The 23488-nt window shown below is 33.4% G+C and overlaps 1 protein-coding gene across 1 annotated transcript; it reads left to right on the forward strand.

Moving 5' to 3' along the window:
- Positions 1-14051: 14051 nt before the first annotated feature.
- On the forward strand, positions 14052-20951 carry LOC134695345 (ankyrin repeat domain-containing protein 50-like). Its single transcript, XM_063556568.1, has 3 exons — positions 14052-14073; positions 14424-14483; positions 17893-20951. The coding sequence occupies exons 1-3, from the start codon at positions 14052-14054 to the stop codon at positions 20949-20951; spliced, it is 3141 nt and encodes a 1046-aa protein (XP_063412638.1).
- Positions 20952-23488: the final 2537 nt, after the last annotated feature.

The following is a 23488-nucleotide window of genomic DNA, read 5'->3' on the forward strand; positions in this document are numbered from 1 at the left end:
TAAAAGGCGTTAAATAATTATATAAGCTATATTTCAAATTATTTGTTTTCAGGTAATTTTAGATTTATGAATATTGAACAACATGGTGTCAAAAGAGGAGGACAACTTTCTTCGTATTGTGTATCTACACTACCGAGTGGCCACTGGAGCACTTACAAATTTCTTTGATAAGTTACATCCAAGTTTATCCGCTGATTTAAATATACCAGGAAACAAGGCTATATTGCAAGATCTGTATATTCCCCCTCCTAGGAAGAAACGAGTTCTCTATCGAGGTCAATGGGATACACTGTATCCTCCTCCAGGTTAGTTTCTAGGAGAAAACGAGTTCTCTATCGAGGTCAATGGGATACTCTGTATCCTCCTCCAGGTAAGTTTATAGGAAGACACGAGTTCTCTATCGAGGTCAATGGGATACTCTGTATCCTCCACCAGGTTAGTTTCTAGGAAGACACGAGTTCTCTATCGAGGTCAATGGAATACTCTGTATCCTCCACCAGGTAAGTTTCTAGGAGAAAACGAGTTCGCTATCGAGGTCAATGGGATACTCTGTATCCTCCTCCAGGTAAGTTTCTAGGAAGACACGAGTTCTCTATCGAGGACAATGGGATACTCTGTATCATCCACCAGGTTAGTTTCTAGGAGAAAACGAGTTCTCTATCGAGGTCAATGGGATACTCTGTATCCTCTACCAGGTGAGTTTCTAGGAAGACACGAGTTCTCTATCAAGGTCAATGGGATACTCTGTATCCTCCTCCAGGTAAGTTTCTAGGAAGACACGAGTTCTCTATCGAGGACAATGGAATACACTGTATCCTCCACAGGTTAGTTTCTAGGAAGAAACGAGTTCTCTATCGAGGTCAATGGGATACTCTGTATTCTTCTCCAGGTAAGTTCCTAGGAAGAAACCAGTTCTCTATCGAGGACAATGGAATACTCTGTATCCTCCACCAGGTAAGTTTCTAGGAAGACACGAGTTCTCTATCAAGGTCAATGGAATACTCTGTATCCTCCACCAGGTTATTTTCTAGGAAGAAAACGAGTTCTCTACCGAGGTCAATGGAATACTCTGTATCCTCCACCAGGTTAGTTTCTAGGAAGACACGAGTTCTCTACCGAGGACAATGGAATACTCTGTATTCTCCACCAGGTAAGTTTCTAGGAAGAAACGAGTTCTCTATCAAGGTCAATGGAATACTCTGTATCCTCCACCAGGTTAGTTCCTAGGAAGAAACGAGTTCTCTATCAAGGTCAATGGAATACTCTGTATCCTCCTCCAGGTTAGTTTCTATGTGAAAACGGGTTATATCTTAATGTCTATGGAATGTTATGTGCAGTATCCTACACCAGGCCAATTTCTAAGAGATAACGAATTCATTAATCAAGGACAATAACATATTTTGTTTCCTCCACCATGCCAGACAAGTTTCAATCAATAGGTTTCAAGCAGGGAATGCATATTTCTTTTTCGGTGTTTTGGTATGTAATAGTTTACAAGACAAGTAAATAATTGGAGTGACGAGTCTTCCAAAGAACAAACACCTTGCAAGAGACAGCAAATGTAAAGTGCGAATCTTCAAGCTTTTGATTTTAATACAAAGCACAAACTAGTTCTCGCACTAATAACAAAACATACGGTTTAGCATTTAAACTTGACTTAACAGACAAAAACAGTTAACAAACATGAACAAATGTTTATTATATTTCTGTTACAATCAATTATATATTGCTTATTAAAAAATATCTAAGCGCACTACTACTATCGGTATTATCAGATTTGAAGTATCAATAAGCTAATATTAACAGTGTAATAGTTCTATTTGATATTGGATGACATTTCGTTAGTTTGTATGGTCACTACAAGAAGTGTCTTGTACGTTTTAAGGACGTCGCTGATATGCATGTAAAAGATACAAAGAAACTATCTCTAACAATAGAATATGAGGTCTTAGTATTTTTTTAATTAACAGTGTTTGAACTCAGACAGGTTTACCAGGTGCAATAGCCAAAACGTTACGATTTCTATCGAGATCACTTGTTCATCAGTCAACAGCAAATATATGTATAAAAAAATAAACCTTAAAGAAAAGGCTTCAGAATGATGCAATTACGGTACCATCAACTGTTGATGAATGACTAGAAGTATTCAATGTTGTGATTGCACCGTAAAACAGGCTGAAGATACTCAAGAAACATTCAAACTTTTATGTCATAAAACAAACTGGCAACGCCATGTAAAAAGCGAAAAGACAAACAACAATTACAAAACACTTACATATCTGTCCATAGTCATTTACATATATGTGTTATTACAGTCTCACTGACGGTTAAAGCAGCACATTTAGACTCGACTAGGGTGCCAGTTCCTGAATATTGCTCATGCATAAATGAAATATAGCTACTGTTTAAATGTTATACATTTCTTTCACAGGGACAACAACAGTTACCTCAGCAGATTTAGACTTGACATTAATCGTTTGTCTTCTACGTAGCATACCTCCATTGTTGACAGCACCTCCAACTGGATTTGACAATTTACCTCCTCATCATGACCAAAGCGACGGAGCAAACATTGCACGCTTGAAATATTATAAAAACTTTCTTGTGTCACATTCAAAGGATGGTAAATTACCTACTGCAGACTTTGAGAGAATCTGGAGTGAATTAGAACAGGTATTACTATTTAACTCCTGTGAAAAAATAAGCTGAGAGCATCTGTTGCACGCGAGAAACAGGATTATTTTTTATATACATATGCACATGCATGGCTTTACAATCTGTCGATAACTGTATATTGGCATTGCACAAGGTCGTGTTTTTGATCGATGTATTTGTGCTTTGTATCCTTCTGATAAGTTAAGACCCTTTCCAACTGTCATATTCCTGACCTGGTACAATCATTTCATTATGCAAAAAGCCCCAAAAATAATTAGATAAACAGGAAAACCAACGATCTAATTCATAAAAAAAACCGAGAAACGAGAATGACCTATGCAGCACACAAAATACAACCACAGAACATCAGGCTTCTGACTTAGGACAAGTGCATCAAAATGCAGCGGGTTTAAACGTCTTCACAGTTACCAGCTTTCAAACTTGATGTTTAGTTTCAATATACTGACGTTGTTTGTCATATTAGTTATGTAATATAGCGTTCTTTTATTTGTGTTTCTAAATTATTGATGTTTACTGCTTGGTCTATTTGTGGTAACATCATTTAGGAGTTGCTCAGCACTTTTACAACCCGTCATTGTGTTTTTTTGCTTTGATGACATATTTGTTTGTTTTTATAGTGATTGAGATTATAGCACAATGCTCTATCCCTTTTTGACATTTTTACCTATTGTGTTAGTTTGTAGTGTTCACACATTAATGTATTATTTTTAATAATTTTATGCGACCGTCAAAATAGTGAGAGGTTAAGCTATTTTTAAAAACAGGTTTATTCCACCATTTTCTACATAAAGAAATACCTGTACCAAGTCAGGAATATGACAGTTGTTTTCTATTTGTTTGATGTGTTTGAGATTTGGATTTTGCCTGTGTAAATGGCTTTTAGGTTAGAATTTTCCTTATAATTTTTTTTTATACTTTTTTCTGAAAGAAATGTATTATACGATGATGACTGATGTACCTATATTTTAACTATTTTATTAATTGTGACTGTTTATTTAACGCATCATGTAAATGTAGCGGAATTTGACGAGACTGTTATTAAAGTGAGAGGGTTAGCGCTATAGAACCAGGTTTAATCCACCATTTTCTACATTTGAAAATGCCTGTACCAAGTCAGGAATATGACAGTTCTTGTCCATTCGTTTTTGATGCGTTTTTTTTTTTGATTTGGCCATGTGATTATGGACTTTCCAAATTGATTTTCCTCTGAGTTCAGTATTTTTGTGATTTTACTTTTTACTTGAATTGTTATGAAAAACGTAATGTGTTATGTCCCATTAGATCATAAAGTAAGTCGGTCTGAATGTTAACTCTGCGTCTGAATTTTCCACAATGTCATGAAAGCAAGACCGGAACATCAGATGCAGAATGAATACCGAAAAAAACACAAAAATAGCAGGTAACATTTCAATTTCCGACATTATTGTGCCAACTACACTTATACAAGGTTTTTAATCCTTTGCGCAACATTAACAAACGCTAACCTTAAGGTCATTTGATCTACTGTCATCATTTGGCGTCCATCGTCGTTGTAAACTTTAAAATTATCTCCTTTTCTAACTTAAATAAAGATCGTTTGACGTATTGTTATATGTTTGACAAATTGAACTCAATGCAATATCGAGACATGTATATATCATGATAAAATTCAGTTGTAGATCATTTTTCTTTCAGGCCATTACGGGTCTTGATAATTCACAAGCTACTGCTGCAAGTTTGAAAGATGCAGAAACAAAGATGTTGGATAACTCGATGGTGCAAATGTTGTCAACACAACTACAACTCGTCACAAAAGTTTCTAATTTTGAAAAGGAGTTGAAACAGATTTCTATGCATATTGACAAAGATGTACAAGAAAAGAAGCAACTAAAACAGATAACAGAAACTCTTGATGAAAGAATGAACATTAAAGAAGTTAGTTTTGAGAGGGAATTTAAAGAATGTAAAGAAAACGTAGATATATTATCCGAACGACTGGATACTAGTGAAGTACAAATGTATGAAAGAGTTCAAAGTATTGAAAAATATTTAGAGAAATTACAGAAATTACAACAATCTCTTGATTTAAAATTCACTCGAATGAAAACCATTGTCATAGAAAGTAAAAAGGAAAAAGAAGACTTTGAAAAGGATGTGCAGTCATTGTGCAGTCATATTCAAGTTGATATCTCCAAACATGAAGAAAGAATAGCAGCACTTGAGAACAAACCTGGAGCTCTTCAGGAAATACAGAGAGACGTTGACAGCATGAAAAGGAAATTAGGTATCTGTTTATAAATTCAACGAAAAAAAATTCGTATACATGCGCACTTTTGAATAAAACAGCAACAATGAGCTAAAACACTAAAACTTACTAACAGTCAAACTTGAAGCATAATGCAGGAGTGGCTTTTGTCTTCACGTATCCTGTTATATTTTGTGTTTATTAATCATCAAGTACTGAAGTGTTTCTAATATTTGATTTCTAGTACGACCGAAGAAGAACAAAATTTTAAAAGGCCCATTTTGTGCAACAATTTTACATTAATTTCATGTAACGTTTTAGTATATAGATCGTATTATCATTTGATAAATATTTGTAAATATATGTACGAAATTTCTAAAATAGAAACATCCGCAAATTAATATTAAGACCCATTTAAGGTGCCCTATATCATGTATATGTCCATCTGTCTGTCCTACCAAAAAAATGTGTTCCCAAATCGATGCGACCAAAAAAGAAATTCTGCGGAGTTAGATTATGAATCATATATCGGCAGCGGTCATCACATAAAGCTAACCGAGCATTATTCTTGTCTTATGCAACCCGACTTCACTCAAAAGAAGTGTCAAGAAAAAGTTATGTCACCCTCGATTTTCCAGAAAAGACCCTTAACCAAAAGCACATATTTATGGTATTTGACGAAATGAACACGTTGCCCTCAAATTTAGTCATAACTTGTCTGTGATATTTTATTCCTAATAATTTGGCATGAAGGGTGCAAATAACTTCTGCCATGTTTGCTATATAAACTGTAGAGGACATACTTTATTTCTTTTCAAAGCTTAAATAATTCACCTTATCCGTAAAAATATACATTCAATGTGAATTTAAATGCTAGTTGTTATGTTTCTATCATTAGAGTTCAACGAAAATTGAGTTTAAGGTAAAACTTGCCATTCTAAATTGATCCCCTGTGTCAAAATGAAGTTAAACACTTTCTTTCTGTTAGAATAATTATATAATTTAAGAAATATTTCTGTGTATTAATATTTTAAGGAAACTTGATAATGAAGGTATATTTTGAAATTCCTAATTTATTCTGAGTTTCAAAGGAGTAAGTTCGGTAAGGGTAATATTCGGCCATGGATATTCAGTCCATTGTCTGAAGATAAAAAAAAACGTTTCAGGTTGACGAAAAGACACAAACGTAAGTGAAATGGTTTCTATTTGTGTGCAACTTTTCTCATAAAGCGTTAACATCACAACCCAAATAGGTAAAAAGTACAAGATCACCTGGATATCTTTCAAATGTTGTCCTGGGAAAAACAGAGCGCAAGTTATGACAAACTAAATATTCAAACATTATATAAAAAATATGTCTTGTCGAAACATGCGATCTTTGTTTCAAGCCCGAAAAATCAATGAAAATAAGCGTGTTTCGAACAATATTAGTTATGAACCGACCTTAATATTACAATATGGCGGCTTTTTACAAGATGGCCGCCATAAAATATAAAACTCAACAAATATCCCTTAAATGTTTTTACGTAGCTTCTGTAAAACAAAGGGCCATATCATACCAAGTATATGCCTCATGAAACGCGCGTCTGGCGTACTAAATTATAATCCTGGTACCTTTGATAACTAATTATATAATAAATCCAAATATCAAAAGATTTGTTATAAGATTATATAAAAAGTAACTACGGGATCGTCCCTGTAAGACAGCAGTCTACAACCAGGGATAACATTTATACACTGGCGTCATTCCAACATTTAAGCTAGTATACTTGACTAGAATGTAAACTACACTTAAGCAGAGATGAAACGATATATTTTGCGGGTTTCTGTGTAGTGTATGTAACCAAACGATATTGGAGACCTTCAAATATCAAGACGTGACCTTAAGCTGAGCTGTGCAGGTGACATGATAATAACTAATTGACTCTCTGTGGTGCGTGCAGATTGTAGTGGCATGTCGACCGGTACGAAAACAAAACGCTATGCTACTACTTGGACTTTGTTTGTTATCCTGGAAATGGGCGTATTGCTGACTGTTTTATTTATTTTTGAATTAATTTCGTAATGCGATATGTAAATATCAACAATATTCAGACATTTAAAAAAAAGAATCAAGTGATTGTTTGTCATATGTCTCCCATTTACACCATTTTTTTTTTACAAAGGAAAAAAAGCATCCTAAATAACCTGACGATACTTTTACCAATTTATTTTCTACGATGGATGAAGTTTGATTTTTTTTTTCACAAGGATTTCAACCACAGTGTCTTGCGGGACGTTGTTGGAAAAAGGGATCAAATCTAGACTTCGATGTTTCACAGTCCCGTGTCCAACATGTCCAAGGAACATTACTATGTAGCTGACGTATAATTATAAATTTATCTTCTGCTTGATTTTGTTATGCAAATTAAAAGTTATAGTCATTAAAAATAGTAGACAAATTAATTCCTCTTTTAATGTATTCTATTTCTAGAAAATATTTTTTTATGATCTTGAGGTGGAACAATTAGAGGGGACTGTCCGTTGTGACAAACATTTATTATAATACGTGTACACTCACAATTTTGACTGAAAATCGATATAGAAGCACACTCATTAGGAAAATAATGTAATGTAATTATTGACATTTGTCCCAGTTTGAATACTGATACAGCTGAAGGACGCCTCCGGGTGCTGGAATTTCTCGCTACATTGAAGACCTGTTGGTGACCTTCTGCTGTTGTTTTTTCTGTGGTCGGGTTGTTGTCTCTTTGACACATTCCCAATTTCCATTCTCAATTTTAATTAATGTCTGCCATTGTTTTGAAATTGAGAAAAAATATAATCCAGTGTAAAATAAGAACGATCATGTTTATTTCGTTGATTGCGGTTAATGCGATTGCCATTAGACATATTCTTTTGTTGTTTTTGTATCAACAATAGTCCTGATATTAATTGAAGGTTTAAAGTAGTTGTAATTTTAACATGTTCTCTTCCTGATTATGAATTTAATTTGAAAACAGCCATCATCATCATCTGAATGAATTCCTGATGTCAAAATGTATAAAAAATTTATACACCGTGACATGACTTGCTTTGTGTGCATCAGTATTAACAACTTGATACAAAAGAGGGGCGAAAGATACCAGAGGGACAGTCAAACTCATATAGTGAAAATAAACTGACAACGCCATGGCTAAAAAATAAAAAGACAAACAGACAAATAATAGTACACAAGACACAACATAGAAAACTAAAGACTAGGCAACACGAACCCCGCCAAAAACTGGTGGTGATCTCAGGTGCTCTGGGAGAGTAAATAGATCCTGCTCCACATGTGGCACCCGTCGTGTTACTTATGTTATTACAAATCCGGTAAATAGTCTCATTCGGTACAACATATATTGTTGTCGTTGTCTGTCATTCGATATTTGTTTGCAACAAAAAAAATTACGATAAAACTGTCCGACAACTTTTTATAGGAGTACTTGCACTTACATGAAAAATTGTAATATGTTAGTTCATGTTTTCAAATAACTCGAAAACTACAATAGAAAGAATTTATTTTCAGCAATAATGATCAGTAAGACAATTGAATTGTCAAAAACTCCTTATTTAAGTTATGATTCTTTTATGACGGTTTTTACTAATTTTTTCCGTTTTTGTCTTTTATCTTTAAAATAAAAATAGGTAGACAGACAATTGGAAAAGCCAAAATGATCAATTTGAATATTTATTTAGTGTCAGAATGTCAATATACTTCTCTTAAATGGCTGATGAGCCCGAAACGTTTCCAATGTGGTTGCTATGAACAACTTTGATTTCTGTTAGGATACATGAAGCAAAATTCACGAACCTTTTCAGAAGTATTCTTCTATGAAACTACTTTGCATATTAATGTCATTTATCATGTTTATGTTGATATATACACAATGGAACATTGAAAAAACCCTTAAACATGTTAAAAAATATATATAAAAAAGAAGATGTGGTATGATTGCCAATTCGACAACTGTCCACAAGAGACCAAAATGACACAGACGTTAACAACTATAGGTCACCGTCCGGCCTTCAACAATGAGCAAACCCATACCGCATAGTCAGCTATAAAAGGCGAAAAACAAATATGTAACACAAAAACAAACGACAACCACTGAATTACAGGCTCCTGACTTGGGATAGGCACATACATAAATAATGTGTGTCTATTTATTGTACAAGTTATTGTAAAGTAGTATAAATATTGAACATTCATCTGAAATAAAGGCAACAGTAGTATACCGTAGTGGGGCGGCTTAATACCGAAATTTGACAAAATCATGCAAATTGTGATACAAGCAAGGGATTTGGCATAGACGTTCATTAAGAAGTACTCTATCATCTTAGAGGGGTAGCCAACATTTTTTCGATTTTTTTTCACGGCGGCCATCTTGAATACAAAATTGACATAATTTTGCTCAATCTTTGAGATTGAAAAACTGTCCTAACCATTTTCAACGCTATATTTGTCAAAAAACAACACAATGATATGAAAATATGTCAAACAGACAACAATTGTATAAAAAAATCACCACTTCCGGTTAAGGTCGAAAAATTCGTACACTCGAGTGAAATAATAGTGGTATAAATATACGATAAAATGTCTGTTTGATATATCGGTAATTATGTTAGACATGCTGAAGGATTGATCAGTGTAATAATCTACAATATTTTCCGCTGTATTCCGTTTTAACAGCTACATGAACACAATGGTGTACAGGTCAAGCCAGCTTTGCAACAGAACAAGTGTTTTTGCAGTCACATTTGTGTAACTCCTGGCAAGATGCAGTAATTGCTGCTAATTGTGTTCAATGAGGAATCCACATTCCATCTGCGTTCTCCTTAACCCATCCCCAATCACCAGGACTATGTAGATGTTTATTATGTATGATTGCCTGTCCCCATACATGGCAACCTTGGTATGTAGCTCGTTTGGTATGCCCAAGTGTGCAGCTCTATTTGGTGAAATGGTGTAATAACGTCTTTGTTTGCGTGCAAACAGTTCAAGTCAGAATTCGTTGATGTCAAATGTTGTTGTAGTTCTGTCGTACATAACCACAACACATGCCTCTATCAACTCCGTATCAACTTCACTGATCAATACAAGTTTCTAACTTAATCACTCAAAAAACCTCGGTTACATCATCAAATATTTCCCACGTCTGCCATGCCGATTACCTACCCTTTACATGAAAAGCTGAGACCGTGTCACATCCAGCAAAAGCATAAACAAATGGCAAAAGTATGATTAATTTCGTGCATCGGAAACCATCTCAGGTCTTTGCCCTTTCCAAAGGCAACCCAAAGTTTTTCTCCCTGAAGTGTATTGAAAACAGACACCGCCAAAACCACTACATCAGTGTCTGAGCTCATTATCAGTGAAAACTTACACCCTTTTTCAACTTTCCTCCTGGATCCATCACCCCGCGCTTTGCGTGTTTGTATTTTTATACTGTTTTTTATGTAAATATCATAGATAACATCTACTCTGGTATGTTTTGGAGTAAGGTGGATAATGTACGGCAAAATCACATCTTTTGCGTATTCATCGAAAGTGTATGTTCTATGTGGTGGTCCTAAACTCACCATAGCTGCACCATCAACAACTAACATGTCTGTCTGGGGTTCTTTTCTTGGTTAATCTCCCGTAGCTTCAAGGATTTTCATTAGCTGTGATTTGACGCCAATATTGATTTTTCCACTTTGAGATAAAGATGGAGAAAATGTCTGATTTTCCTGGCTGAAAAACTCTTCCAAGTCGCATTGTCTGCTTTGACAGGATATAAAAAGCTTTGAAAACAAACTGCAATCTTCTCGGGCGAGGTCAAGCTTGCTTTTTGTTTCACCTGAACTTTCCTTTTGTTCGGCGACTGAACAACAGAAAATTATTTTTCTTGAAAGACTCAAAGATGCTTGCCTTGTTCTGCATTCTGTTTCTGAAGTCAGCATACTGATTGCATCCAATTTGTTTAATTTGTGACAGTGTTCCTGTGCCTGCTTGTACATGTTGTACAATATCTTTACTATCTATTTTTGAAATATCTGCAGAATCCTCAAGAAATTGATTTCCATAATCATTCATGACAGACTTAAGACCTCTCACTTTGTCAATGAAATCTTTTTGCATAGACATAGAAATGTCATGACGACTATCATCTGTGTTCTTTCTTTCAGACGAATATTCCTTGAACTGGCTTATCAGTCTACTGATTTCTTGCCCGGCTACCATCCACCGTCGCAGAGCGGCGGGATCCTCGGTCAGCTCTACAGCACTACCATCACCTTTAACAATAGCGCTATTCTGTTCATGAGCCTGGTCTATCGCCATGTTTGAGAAAACACGATTTGATTTTTTTAACAGTGAAATGCCCTTCAATAAATTATCTGTAAATATCTGTTTTTTTTGTTTCTAAATAATGAAGCCATATCGCGAAGATGAATAGGAAGCCATCTAGCATAGTGAATACGATCTAGTCCAAAAAGGTATGGGATCAAGGAAGACAACGTTTGTTTATTTAGCTCAAAATCCGCTTCTCGTAATGATCGAATATATGAAAAAAAACAGCAGCTGAATTTTAAGCACTGAATACTAAAACTCAAAATGAGTTTCTTCTTTTCTTTCTTCACACCATTGTTTAAAATTGTTAAATTCTATTGATTCGTTATTAGAATATTCATAAGCAGACATCAGTAAATCTAACAATACACATGCGGTTACTTGATGAGCTAATCTAGTTTTATGAGTATTAGAACTTGACAAGAACGATTCTGCAGTCCCAGAGGATGCAACATCTGCTTCTGATTAATCCTCTATCCAACCACTATCCCGCAATAGATTACCCAAAACCTTAAAACATGCCATCCCAATATGCAATCCACCGAACATAACAACAAATTTGTTTTCACCGTATTCATTTGGCCATTCCCATTGAATTTGCTTTGCCAAAACAAATAGCGGTTGGTCTGCTGTAATCACTAGAGTTTGACCAGGATTCAAAAACGACACAACATCCCTGACCTTAGCTTATCCATCGAATGTTTTATGGTAGCAATTGAAATAATGACATTAAGAAGCTTAGACTCACTTCAACAGTTGGTCCACGTCTCTCTGAAGAATGAAATGATGACCATGACATATTTTCGGACGTAATATCTTCACTTGTTAACCTCACTGTATTTAACCACTCATACTCATTTTGCAAACTCATGAATAGATAATCGTGGTCAAGTATATTAGTAATATCGTCAGGCAGAATGAGAGGTTCAAGTTTTGTTTTAAGATATGCAGGTTTCATATTCGTATAAGCAGCAAGGAGTTCAGGTACCTTGTTAGATTTTGGTTTATGTGCAGGTTATAGTAACTCATCCCTTCGATATTATCTTTCATTGGATGTTGAAAAATAGAGATTCCGGTCCCATGAAAAGATGATTTTGATGTTGCGGAGCTTGGGTTGGGGTAAACACTTTCCCCTATAAAAAGGCGAGCATAGCACACCTTCATTTAAATAAAGTTCAACAACAGCTTCAACTAGTTGAGTTGGTATTTCCAGTACCCGATCGTAAGAGATACATAACCCATGTTGAAATAATGTCAATTCCTGTTTTTTGCAAAGGGGAATAGTCCAAGATACACACACAATAGTGTCTCACGATTAGCTGGATGTCTTTGTTGTACTGTTACCTGTTGGCTGTTTGGGTGATAATTAAATATTAAAAGTTGGGCCAGACTTTGTAGAAACGTTGTCTTTCTGTGATTTGGTATCAGGTCCATGTTCTATCATTTTCACCAACTGCAACAATGGAGGGGGTATAATAACATCGATAATTTGAGATACCAAGGATCCAGAAAATGTTGTTAGTAATAGTGATAGAATTCCTTCAAATCAATATCCGATCAGAATTGTAAATAAAACTTTGTAACTAAAAATATGAACGGTGGATAGACAAGTACCGAGCCACGTCTTATAACAACGAGAACACACACACATTCAAAAAGGTTAACTAGAATTAAATTGCGCGCTCTATTGGCATATTACCTATCGAACCTAATGTAGCAATCAAAGATTAGTCGAAGATTTGTGGAATATAACGACTGACATTATTCGGGTTATAAAACAGTCATATTCGAAATATTAAAAAAACAGGAGTGGGTTATCGACCGATATTTGACCGAAAGTGATGCTTTATCTTATATAACAATGATTTACTCCATTTTGTAACATTTTGGATACAATACAAGCAAAACCGGCCATAAAAATTATGTTTTTCCCTGTGAAGACGTCATTTCGAAAATCAAAGATGGCCGCCATGATCGGGGGATTTATTTTCATGGCTACCCCCCTAATATGATTGCATACACCTAAAGGCATGTTCTTACAAAGTTTCATGCTTGTATCACCATTTGCATGATTTGTGTGGTAAGCTGCTTAACTAACCGGTGTTTAAAAGTCATCAATCGATTGTGGGAAAACAAATCCGAGTTACAAACTAAAACTGAGGGAAACACATCAACTATAAGAGGGGAAAAAAGGAACAACAAGAACACTGACATGCAACAAAAATAAACGCCAACATACATAGAAACGAATTCTTTGATAACAACTGCCATATTCCTGACTTGTTGCTTGACACTTTAAGAAAAAATGGTGGATTGAACCTGGTTTAATGGCTAGTAAAACCTTCCTCTTTATGAAAATGTTAACAAATATAAAAAAATGACAATACTAAGTGACAGAGATACAGCATATATACACGCAGGAACATTCATCAGAGAAAAACGCACAAACAAATAATATAATCATCGACACAACAGTCAAACTGCAGAACTACAACGAACATATTCCATCAACGACACACACAACAGTAAATCAAAAACAATGACTCGCTTACGTAACGACCATGCAATCCCGAACAATTATTTTTTATTTACTCGTCTAAACAATTTTCATGACAATAATGATTTTGAAAGGCAATTTTGTAATTATTTGGACTACAAACGATAAAACATAACACATTATCCAACCGAAACCATCCAACATCAAAATAAATATATGAATGCTGGATGTACAAAATACCGAGACACGTCGTATAGCAATTCAAATTCACACTCGGTAAAACAGTCATACTCTGGAATATGACAATGATGGTTTTGAAAGGCAATTTTATAATTATTTGGAGAGAAAAAAAACGATAAGACGCATATGCATACATTAGAAAACAATGTATGTGTATAGACAAATATTATAATCCAATCAAACAAATACAAAAAGTTTAGTCTAACCAATTGCAACTTGATATACTCACATCATAACGTTTTCTGTCATATGTACTTTACTTAGAAAAAAACCCTTAATGTTTTAACCTGAACAGTGAAAGAATAGAATAATAAGTACATATGGCACAATTGCCGAATAAGGATAAACCCAGGACCAGTAGATATTAGTATAGAAAATATTTTAGATCACGTTGCCTGTGTAGCATTATTTATTTACTTTTTAAATTTCAGAACTCATAGAGGCAGAAATGAAAAAACAAGACGAAGACCATATCCCAAAGCATATCAGAGGTATTATTATTTTAAAATCACATAATCTTAATTGTCACGAAACTTCATCGATTACAACATGTAACTAATAGGTCTTATGCTGTCAAGAATAATCTCAAGGCCATGGAAAAATGAAAGTTGGTTTCTCTTAACATGTTAAAATTATAATGAGGCAGAAACAATCAGTTTCACTGTACCGTACATGTTGATGTTTTACTTTTTATATTATAGTATTAGCCATGTAAATCTGAAAGAATGATAATTGAATAATGTTGCCACACTTTTAAGAGATTATCAGACACTTTTGATAAACACCATTGAAAACTATCAAAAGAAACCATGTCAACACTTTTGTTTTATATCTGAAAATAAAATGAATGAAATAATTGCCCCGAAGGTTAAAAACAGACACGGAAGGTTAAGAGTAAACACACAATATGTATGCATGTCCCAACTGGATTAACTTCGTTAGTTTTGATGAAATATAATTATCCTTTTTATCATTTTTATTATATATATCATATTTAATTTCTACAGACTGGTAAATATGTCTGCATTTTATTAAAATAAAAAGAAGCAATAAAAAAGCTTTTTTGATTGTTTATGCCCGTCTTCGAAAGTAGGAGACTTTACAGATATTGACTTGATATTAAGCAGTACCCTAGATCTTGATTAAATAGGATGATACACCTACGTGGTATATGTGACTAATACACATCTTACAGTTCACTTTATTTTAAATTGATTCTGAACTGTAATTGTTTTAATATCGACTTTCAGTCACTTCTTTTTATGCTCATTCTCAATCAAAATACTTCATATTTGAGTTTCAGCTCGTAATTTATAATTTGTTTTTTACATATATTTTCTTACTCTATAATAGTGAATATTTAATACATTCTTTTGCTTTTTTTCCAATTTTCATAAAGAGCGATTTTATTTTTCATAAACAGCACAATTTATTACCAAAAAGTAATTTTGCAAAAAAAAAAAACAACAACACTTCTTTTCGGTCCGTTGATGTTATGCAATCAAAATTTATATATTTTGTTTTGATATTATTATATATTGATTGACAGTTGAATTGTTCCAAGTGGTTAAGGCTTTTACGCAATATTGGTTCTGCACCGAAAATATCATTGTTTGTGCATTAGTTACTGTATATGTATTCCCCTTGCATATATCCTCTTCCTAAATAACGCTTCATCAATGAGCAGCTACGCGACCTATCATAAATCAGATGAAAATAAAAAATCTGAGATTTTTATTTTCATTTCCTATTATTTCCCCCTACGGGTAGATGACGACATAACGTAATGTTCTTTGGTTTGTGGATTTTTTTTAATTTCATATATAGTTCAAGTTTTAGGTTAACAATGGTTATGCTAATTCACCATGAAGTTGTGGTTAGATCAAATTAAAATTTAGTACACATGTTCATTATGATTTGATTGTTATGAAGTTTATAAATATATGAAGATGTCATGTGGTTAACAATGAGACCACAGTATTTGGATATAAGCACCTAGTTTCATGTACATGTATATAAAGGTAATTGTGCAAGCTTCAACAACTAGTAATACCCATACCTTTTTATAAGCTATGAAAGGCTCGGACATGACTAAGTGCAAAACAATTAAAGTAAGAAAACCAACAGCCTGTACATTTTAAGGCAAACTAAATATAACAGACAACAGCCTGTGATAACCATCTAATTACAGGGTTATCAAGTTGGAATGGGAATATTCAATTTCAGTTTTTCGTTGATGCAATTCTCCTGGATATATCATTTTTTCATTGTATAACATATTCATTTTAGACCTCTTTTAGAAGTGTTTGAAATCTCTTGGGATCATTGCAAATATATTATTGTGATAAATTCTAGTTTAAATTACCACATTATAATGGATTTAATTCTGCCACTACCAATTATGGTGATTTTCCCTTAAGAATACAACATAGGAAATTATTTATCAAAAAAGGTTTAAGTAGCATGTAAAATTCCAAATGAAACTTTTGGAGTGTAGCTTTTTGTATTTATTTTTGAAATTTATTAGGATGTTTGTGAATACATATACTGTTGTCTCTCAAAAGAACTATGTTAAAATAAGATAGTAAAAAAATAAAAATGGATTGATTGAAGGAGCAATTTGTTCACCCAACATGTGATAACGAAAATACAAAATAACATTAATAATACAAAGATGTAGCACCTCTTTAAATGGAATATGCATAGTGGAAAATGAAATAAAAAGTGAGTTTATTTATAGAGTATTTGACCTTTTCAATAAAAAAGTTGACGAGTAATATGCGTCAAACTCTGTCCGTTGGTATATTTATTGCGAATAACAGTTGCGAAATCTACTTTTATCAGAATTTTGACTTAAGGAATTAAATTTCCGTATATAATGTTATCATATGAATTTAAAAAATATGAAGATTATCATAATATGTCAACATTTAGAATAACAGACACACAATTTGGTATACATAACGATTTACTTTTTGAGTTTTTGCCTGACATTTCTCAAAATTTTAGGTATTAAGTAAATATTGAACATAACAACATTTAAATAATTCAAACAGCAATTTGTTTAGTCGTATTTAGTGGAACTAATGAAAGAAGAGGGATGTAATGAATGATTAAACTTTACACAACTCATCCATGTATTTGCTTTCTCAGTTGCTTTGCTTTCAAATGGGATTCTACATCGTCATCTGTCTTCTTGCATGCACCATTATGGCAGCAATCAAAAACTAAAAGTCTGATTACAAACTTTTAAAGTATGCAAAGCTGATATACATATATGTACATACATATTTTCTTTGTGCATTGGGGTCTATAAAGAGATGCTTGAAAGACCGAAATAAGATGTACTCTATTTAATGCAATGGAATGATCTCTCAAAATAATTTATTTAAACTTTATTTCAAAATTAAAAAAAGAAACCATCATCAAAGAACACACTATCAAAACATATCATACTATTTATTTTACACCATTTCTCTTAAATTGGTCATTAGACTCTGAACATAATATTCTGTTTTAAACAGTAAGCCAAGGAAAGAGGCTTGGGATCCCGCTAGCCTGTTTTACCCAACTACATTATGTATGTTTGTGCCTGTCCCAAGTCAGGAGATTTTAATTCAGTGGTTGTCGTTTGTTGATGTGTTACATTTTTGCTTTTCATTCATTTTTTGTACATGAATTTAGCCGTTAGTTTTCTCGTTTGAATTGTTTTGCATTTGTCTTTTCGGAGCCTTTTATAGCTGACTGTACGGTATGGGCTTTGTTTATTGTTGAAGGCCGTATGGTAACCTATAGTTGTTAATTTCTATGTCATTTGGTCTATTGTGGAGAGATGTGTCACTGTCAATCATACCACATTTTCCTTTTTATATCTATGTCTATGTTGATTTTTCTTTGTAGCTTTTCATCGACAAGAAATAGAAGAATGGGAGCAAGACCAAACTACTTTCGTAAAAACCAGAGCAACACGTCACATTCTCGGATATTTATTCTCAAATAACTCTATTGTTGTCACTGGGAGCTCAGGTTGTGGTAAATCTTCAAACATACATCATGCTGCCTTACACTTACGTGACAGTTTTAGATATGAGATAATACCTGTTTTAACAGGACCAACAGACATAATAAATTACTATAATGAAAATAAAAAACAAGTGTTTATTGTTGATGACATCTGTGGAAAGGAAACAATCAACATGCAGACATTACAAATGTGGCTCGATTATTCAGAAGAAATGGAGAAAATTTTTAGAATTGCAGGAAAAAGTATTGAGAATAAAACTGATGACAATGTTTCAATGATATCAGGTCCAAAATTAATGGTTTCCTGTAAACTACACGTATATAAAGAATCACAATTGCAATTTTTAACATTACTATCAAGAAATGAATGCAATATATTATCGAAAGATTTGTGTCTACTACAAGATGAAAGAATACTTATGGCACGTATGTACATTACAGATGACATGACTAGTAAATTGAATGTTATAAAAGTCATGGAGGAAGTCGATTTCTTTCCGTTGCTTTGTAAGTTGGCAAAAAACAAATCATCTGAAGAAGTAATCAAACTATTTACAGCTCCAGTGGATTGCATTACACAGAATATTAATCACATTGTTCTAAAAAATAAGGAACAATTTTGTGCCCTTGTTCTTTGTATCTTATTCGACAATGGATTCGACACAGATTGGCTGAAATTAAAATCCGCCCAAATGAATGATAAAAAACTTTTAGAAATTGTTAAAGCCTTTAACAAAGACTTAAGCAATGAAATGTCAAGAAATGCTCTAGAAATAGGTTTCAATACATTAAGTGGTACATATTTAAAACAAAGAGGTACAGAGTATAGAATGATACATGACAAAGTTCATGATATGGCAGCTGTAGTATGTGGACAGCACCTTATAGAATGTTTCATCAAATATTCTCCTTCTGTTTTTATAAGAGATCATTTCATCTTAGAATCCCTTACGGGAGTTGTAAGAAATACAAATTTAATTGTAATATTAAAAGACCAAGAAGAAAATTATTTTGACAGACTGTTATGTGACTTAAAATGTAATGTCGTTACAAGTACATTCCATAATAAACAGCTAGAATATCAGTTATTTATGGATAAGTTACTAAGCTTTTTTGGAAGGAGTGATGATGCAAAAACTGTACTTAAGGATCTTGATACAAAAGGTTGCATTACACAAAATGATGTTGATCAACTCGAATATCCGTCTTACTCACACCTTGAAACAACACCTTTAATAGAATCAGCAACAAGGGGTTACATTGATATTGTTCACTTTCTGGTTAATACTGTTAGGTGTAATGTGAATAAAACAGATGGATTAGGCCAGTCCCCTTTATATAGGTCATCTAAAAGAGGACATTCAGATATGGTTAAACTGTTAATAGAAATCAATGCTGATGTCATTCAGTTTAATGATCATAAAGAGTCCCCGTTGGATGCTGCCTGTAAAGGAGGATATACAGATGTAGTTAAACTGTTAATGCAGAACAATACTAATGTGTCTTGGTGTAATGATTATCAAGAGTCTCCATTGTATATTGCTTGTGAAAGAGGACATACAGATATAGTAGAACTGTTACTTCAGAACAATGCTTGTGTCTCTAAGTGTAATTTTGAAGAAGAGTCTCCATTGTTTGTGGCCTGTGAAGGGGGACATATAGATACAGTGGCACTGTTACTTAAGAACAATGCTGATGTCTCTCAGTGTAATTTTCAAGAGGAATCTCCATTGTTTGTGGCCTGTAATGGAGGACATAAATCAATAGTGGCACTGTTACTGCAGAACTATTCTTGTGTCTCTCAGTGTAATTGTGCAGATGAGTCTCCATTGTTTGTGGCCTGTAAAGGGGGACATACAGATATAGTGGCACTGTTACTTAAGAGTAATGCTGATGTCTCTCAGTGCAATCGGTTTGAAGAGTCTCCATTGTACGTGGCATGTGCTGCTGGACATACAGATACAGTAGACGTTTTACTACACAACAATGCGGATGTCTCTCAGTGTAATAATTTTGATAAGTCTCCACTGTTTGTGGCCTGTGAGGAGGGACATACAGATACAGTGGCATTGTTACTTACGAGTAATGCTGATGTATCTAAGTGCGATCGGATGGCAGAGTCTCCATTGTACGTGGCCTGTGCCGCTGGACATACAGATACAGTAGATATTTTACTACACAATAATGCCGATGTCTCTCAGTGTAATAAGATTGGTAAGTCTCCAATGTTTGTGGCCTGTAAAGGAGGACATACAAATACAGTAAAGGTGTTACTTCAGAATAATGCTGAGGTCAATCAGTGTGATAATCGTGTTGAGTCTTCATTGTTTGTTGCGTGTGCAGGAGGACATACAGAAACAGTTGAACTGTTACTTCAGAACAATGCTGACCTCTCTCAGTGTGATTATATAGGTAATTCTCCATTGTATGTTGCCTGTGCAAACGGGCATAAAGATATGGTAGAACTGTTTCTTAAGAAAAATGCTGATGTCTCCAAGTGTAACAAGGTGGGAGAGTCTCCTTTATATGTGGCATGTAAATTTAGATGTAAAGATACAGTAAAACTGTTACTGCAGAATAATGCTGATGTCTCTCAGTGTGAACAACAAGATGGAAAGTCACCTTTACATGTGGCTTGTGAATGTTGTTTACCTGACACACGTATGCCACTATACAGATTTTGGGATCCAAATGTGATTTGGTCCTGGCGATATATCAGACATGATGATCATAAACTCGAAGATACATATCATGGTTACTATGACATTGTGAAACTATTACTTGCATGGAATGCAGATGTAAGATTATGTGATAAGAAAGGTCAGACACCACTTGAGTATGCCCGTAAATCACAGACTATGGATATCGTAAAACTTCTCGAAAACAAAATCATCGAATACAAGCATCAAATTTCAAGTAAACATTTTATCAATTAGAAATTTCAACTGAAAATAATACTTGAAATATAAGACTCTTTACAGAAAATCTATGACAAAATCTAGATTATGAACTATGTGAAAAAAATAAACAAAATAAGTGTGAAATGGAAACAACGTTTTAAACAATTAAGGCCGTTTGATCGTTGAAATTTGATAAATCCCATCGAGAAGACGGAAATGTGAATGCATTTAATACACTTATGGTATTTATTAAATGACAACTTCGTGTCTGTCATTAAGGAAATTTTTGACAAACAGTCATATTTAATAAACAAACATCTATTCCCACTCTGCCCTATATAGTAACATACTCAAACATGTCTTTATTGTTATGTATGTATGTTGTGTAAGTTTGTTTAATTTATAATTTGTAAATGGGGTTTTTAATTAAGTTATACGTTTTTTTGACACGTACGTTTTCGCACCAGGTGATAAACGTGTATCTTCTAAACTCATCAGCTTAATGACTTATATTGAAATTTATTTACTGGAACCTAATATTAAGTGCTTTTCACCTGGTCCTAAAAACGGAAAATAAGGACACCTAAATGGTTTAAATTATTTTTCATTGTTTTTTTCTTATACCAAAATCATAGCCATAACAAGTCTTTTTTAATTTGTCAAAATTCTCAGTATTAGAATGTAAAATGTAGCCATGAAAATATGACAAAAATACGCAAAGCTAAATACTGTTTACTTGATAATCTATTTGTGCTCAGGGATTCATAAAATATTGATAACATGTACAACAATTCTGTGCAAAATAAAATATGTACAACATTACATTGATTTTTCTACTAAGATGCATGTACTATTTGCAATTTATTTACACTACTAACTGATAGACACGATTCACACTGCATGAATTGAAACACTATTTCATATTTATAGTTCGACTTATTTAAGATTTTGTATTTCTTAAGATCAGTTGGATATTTTGTTCGAATATCTTGACTAGAAAATCTCGCCAGTATTAGATAGATAAAACATTTCTATGTCCCGCCTACGATAGCAGATTGACATTATATTTCTGGTTTTGTTTGTCCTTCAATACAACTGTTTGTCTGTCACGTATTATGTTACTGTAGATACCATGAAGTTGTGGTCACATAAAGTTGAGAATTAGTACCCATCTCCACTATGAGGCCATATTCTGTTGCAAATAATAATATCATGGTTCACTGAACATTGACAATTGATACGGTTGCCTATTTCATATGACTTTTATGAATAGTTGTATCATTGGTAATCATGTACAAATGATATTACGAGTAAGGACACATTTTTTTTTAAAGTGATAATGAAAGCATTGGTTTTTAAATATTCCGTTTTGTAGAATAATTAGATTTTCAAAATTCAGTGTGCGATTCCGAATAAAACTGTTTTACTTCACTAGTGTAATGACTACCTCATAATGTTTTTTTAATACAAGCGTACTGTTTTATAATGGCATACACTGTAAAATACATTCTTGTATGATTTGTCAGAAACACTCATTTATTATGGCAAACACTGTTATCTGTAAAATGCATTCTTGTATGCTTAACTGTTTATTATGGCATACACTGTTGTATATGTATGTAAAATACATTCTTGTATGCTTTTTTAAAAACAGTCATTTGTTATCTAACTACATGTTATAGGGTTCTTTTATGTCTTTGTTAAGAAAGTAAAATTGTACTGCTTAGTTCGTTTTTGGTTATATTATTGTAGGGTGGCTCGGTACTTCTGCATCAAGCCATTTTGTTGTTGTGTGGTTTTCATTTTTGTATTATTGTCTTTATTTTTTTTTATAGCGAAAAAGATACAACTAAACGTTGACTGCCGTACCCCTTTTTGACATTTTACCCTATCATGTCTGGTTTTTCCCCCCACATTGTGTTATAATGGAAATGTATGTGAATCTCATACAAGTGATATATTTAGCTAGTTATAACACCAGATTTTATTCCACCATTTTCTATATTAGGAAATTCCTTCACTCAATTAGAAATATGACAGTTGTCCATTCGTTTGGTATGGCCTAGCATTTTTTTCTTTTTTTTGACGTTTGATAAGTGACTTTCCAATTTGAATGTTTCACTGAGTTGGGTATTTTTGCTATTTTACTTTTCATATTTTTGTATTGTAATACACAGTAGTATTACATTGGTTACAGTAAAATACTATAATTTTGCAATCAGGCAAAACCGCTTATTATATATATGTTAGCCACCATGTAAAATCACAATTAGTCTGCAAATTTAAAAAGGTTTACGATTATGGTTGAACAGATGCTACTGTAATTGAATTCTACAACTTGTCAAACATTATAAAATTACTTTTGAATTCAATTTCATGTATAAGTGTATATAAAAATTAAAGCAATTGATTTTTTATTAAAACATTAGTACCTATTATTCTTTGTACATCCTTGCTTGTCCAGGAATTTGTATATATTCAATTCACAGTTAAATATATATGCTTTGTATATGCTTTGTATGTGCTTTAATGATATATCTTGTTTACTTAGTAAGTATGTAAAAATCATGTTT

Source organism: Mytilus trossulus, chromosome 13 (assembly GCF_036588685.1).
Source record: "Mytilus trossulus isolate FHL-02 chromosome 13, PNRI_Mtr1.1.1.hap1, whole genome shotgun sequence".
Taxonomy (NCBI): Eukaryota; Metazoa; Mollusca; class Bivalvia; order Mytilida; family Mytilidae; genus Mytilus; species Mytilus trossulus.

Coding starts and splice junctions, on each gene's coding strand:
- LOC134695345 (XM_063556568.1), top strand. CDS start 14,052: ATGACAATGATGGTTTTGAAAG. Junction 14,074..14,423: donor GACAATGATGGTTTTGAAAG/GCAATTTTATAA, acceptor TTTAAATTTCAG/AACTCATAGAGGCAGAAATG. Junction 14,484..17,892: donor TATCCCAAAGCATATCAGAG/GTATTATTATTT, acceptor TTTTCTTTGTAG/CTTTTCATCGACAAGAAATA.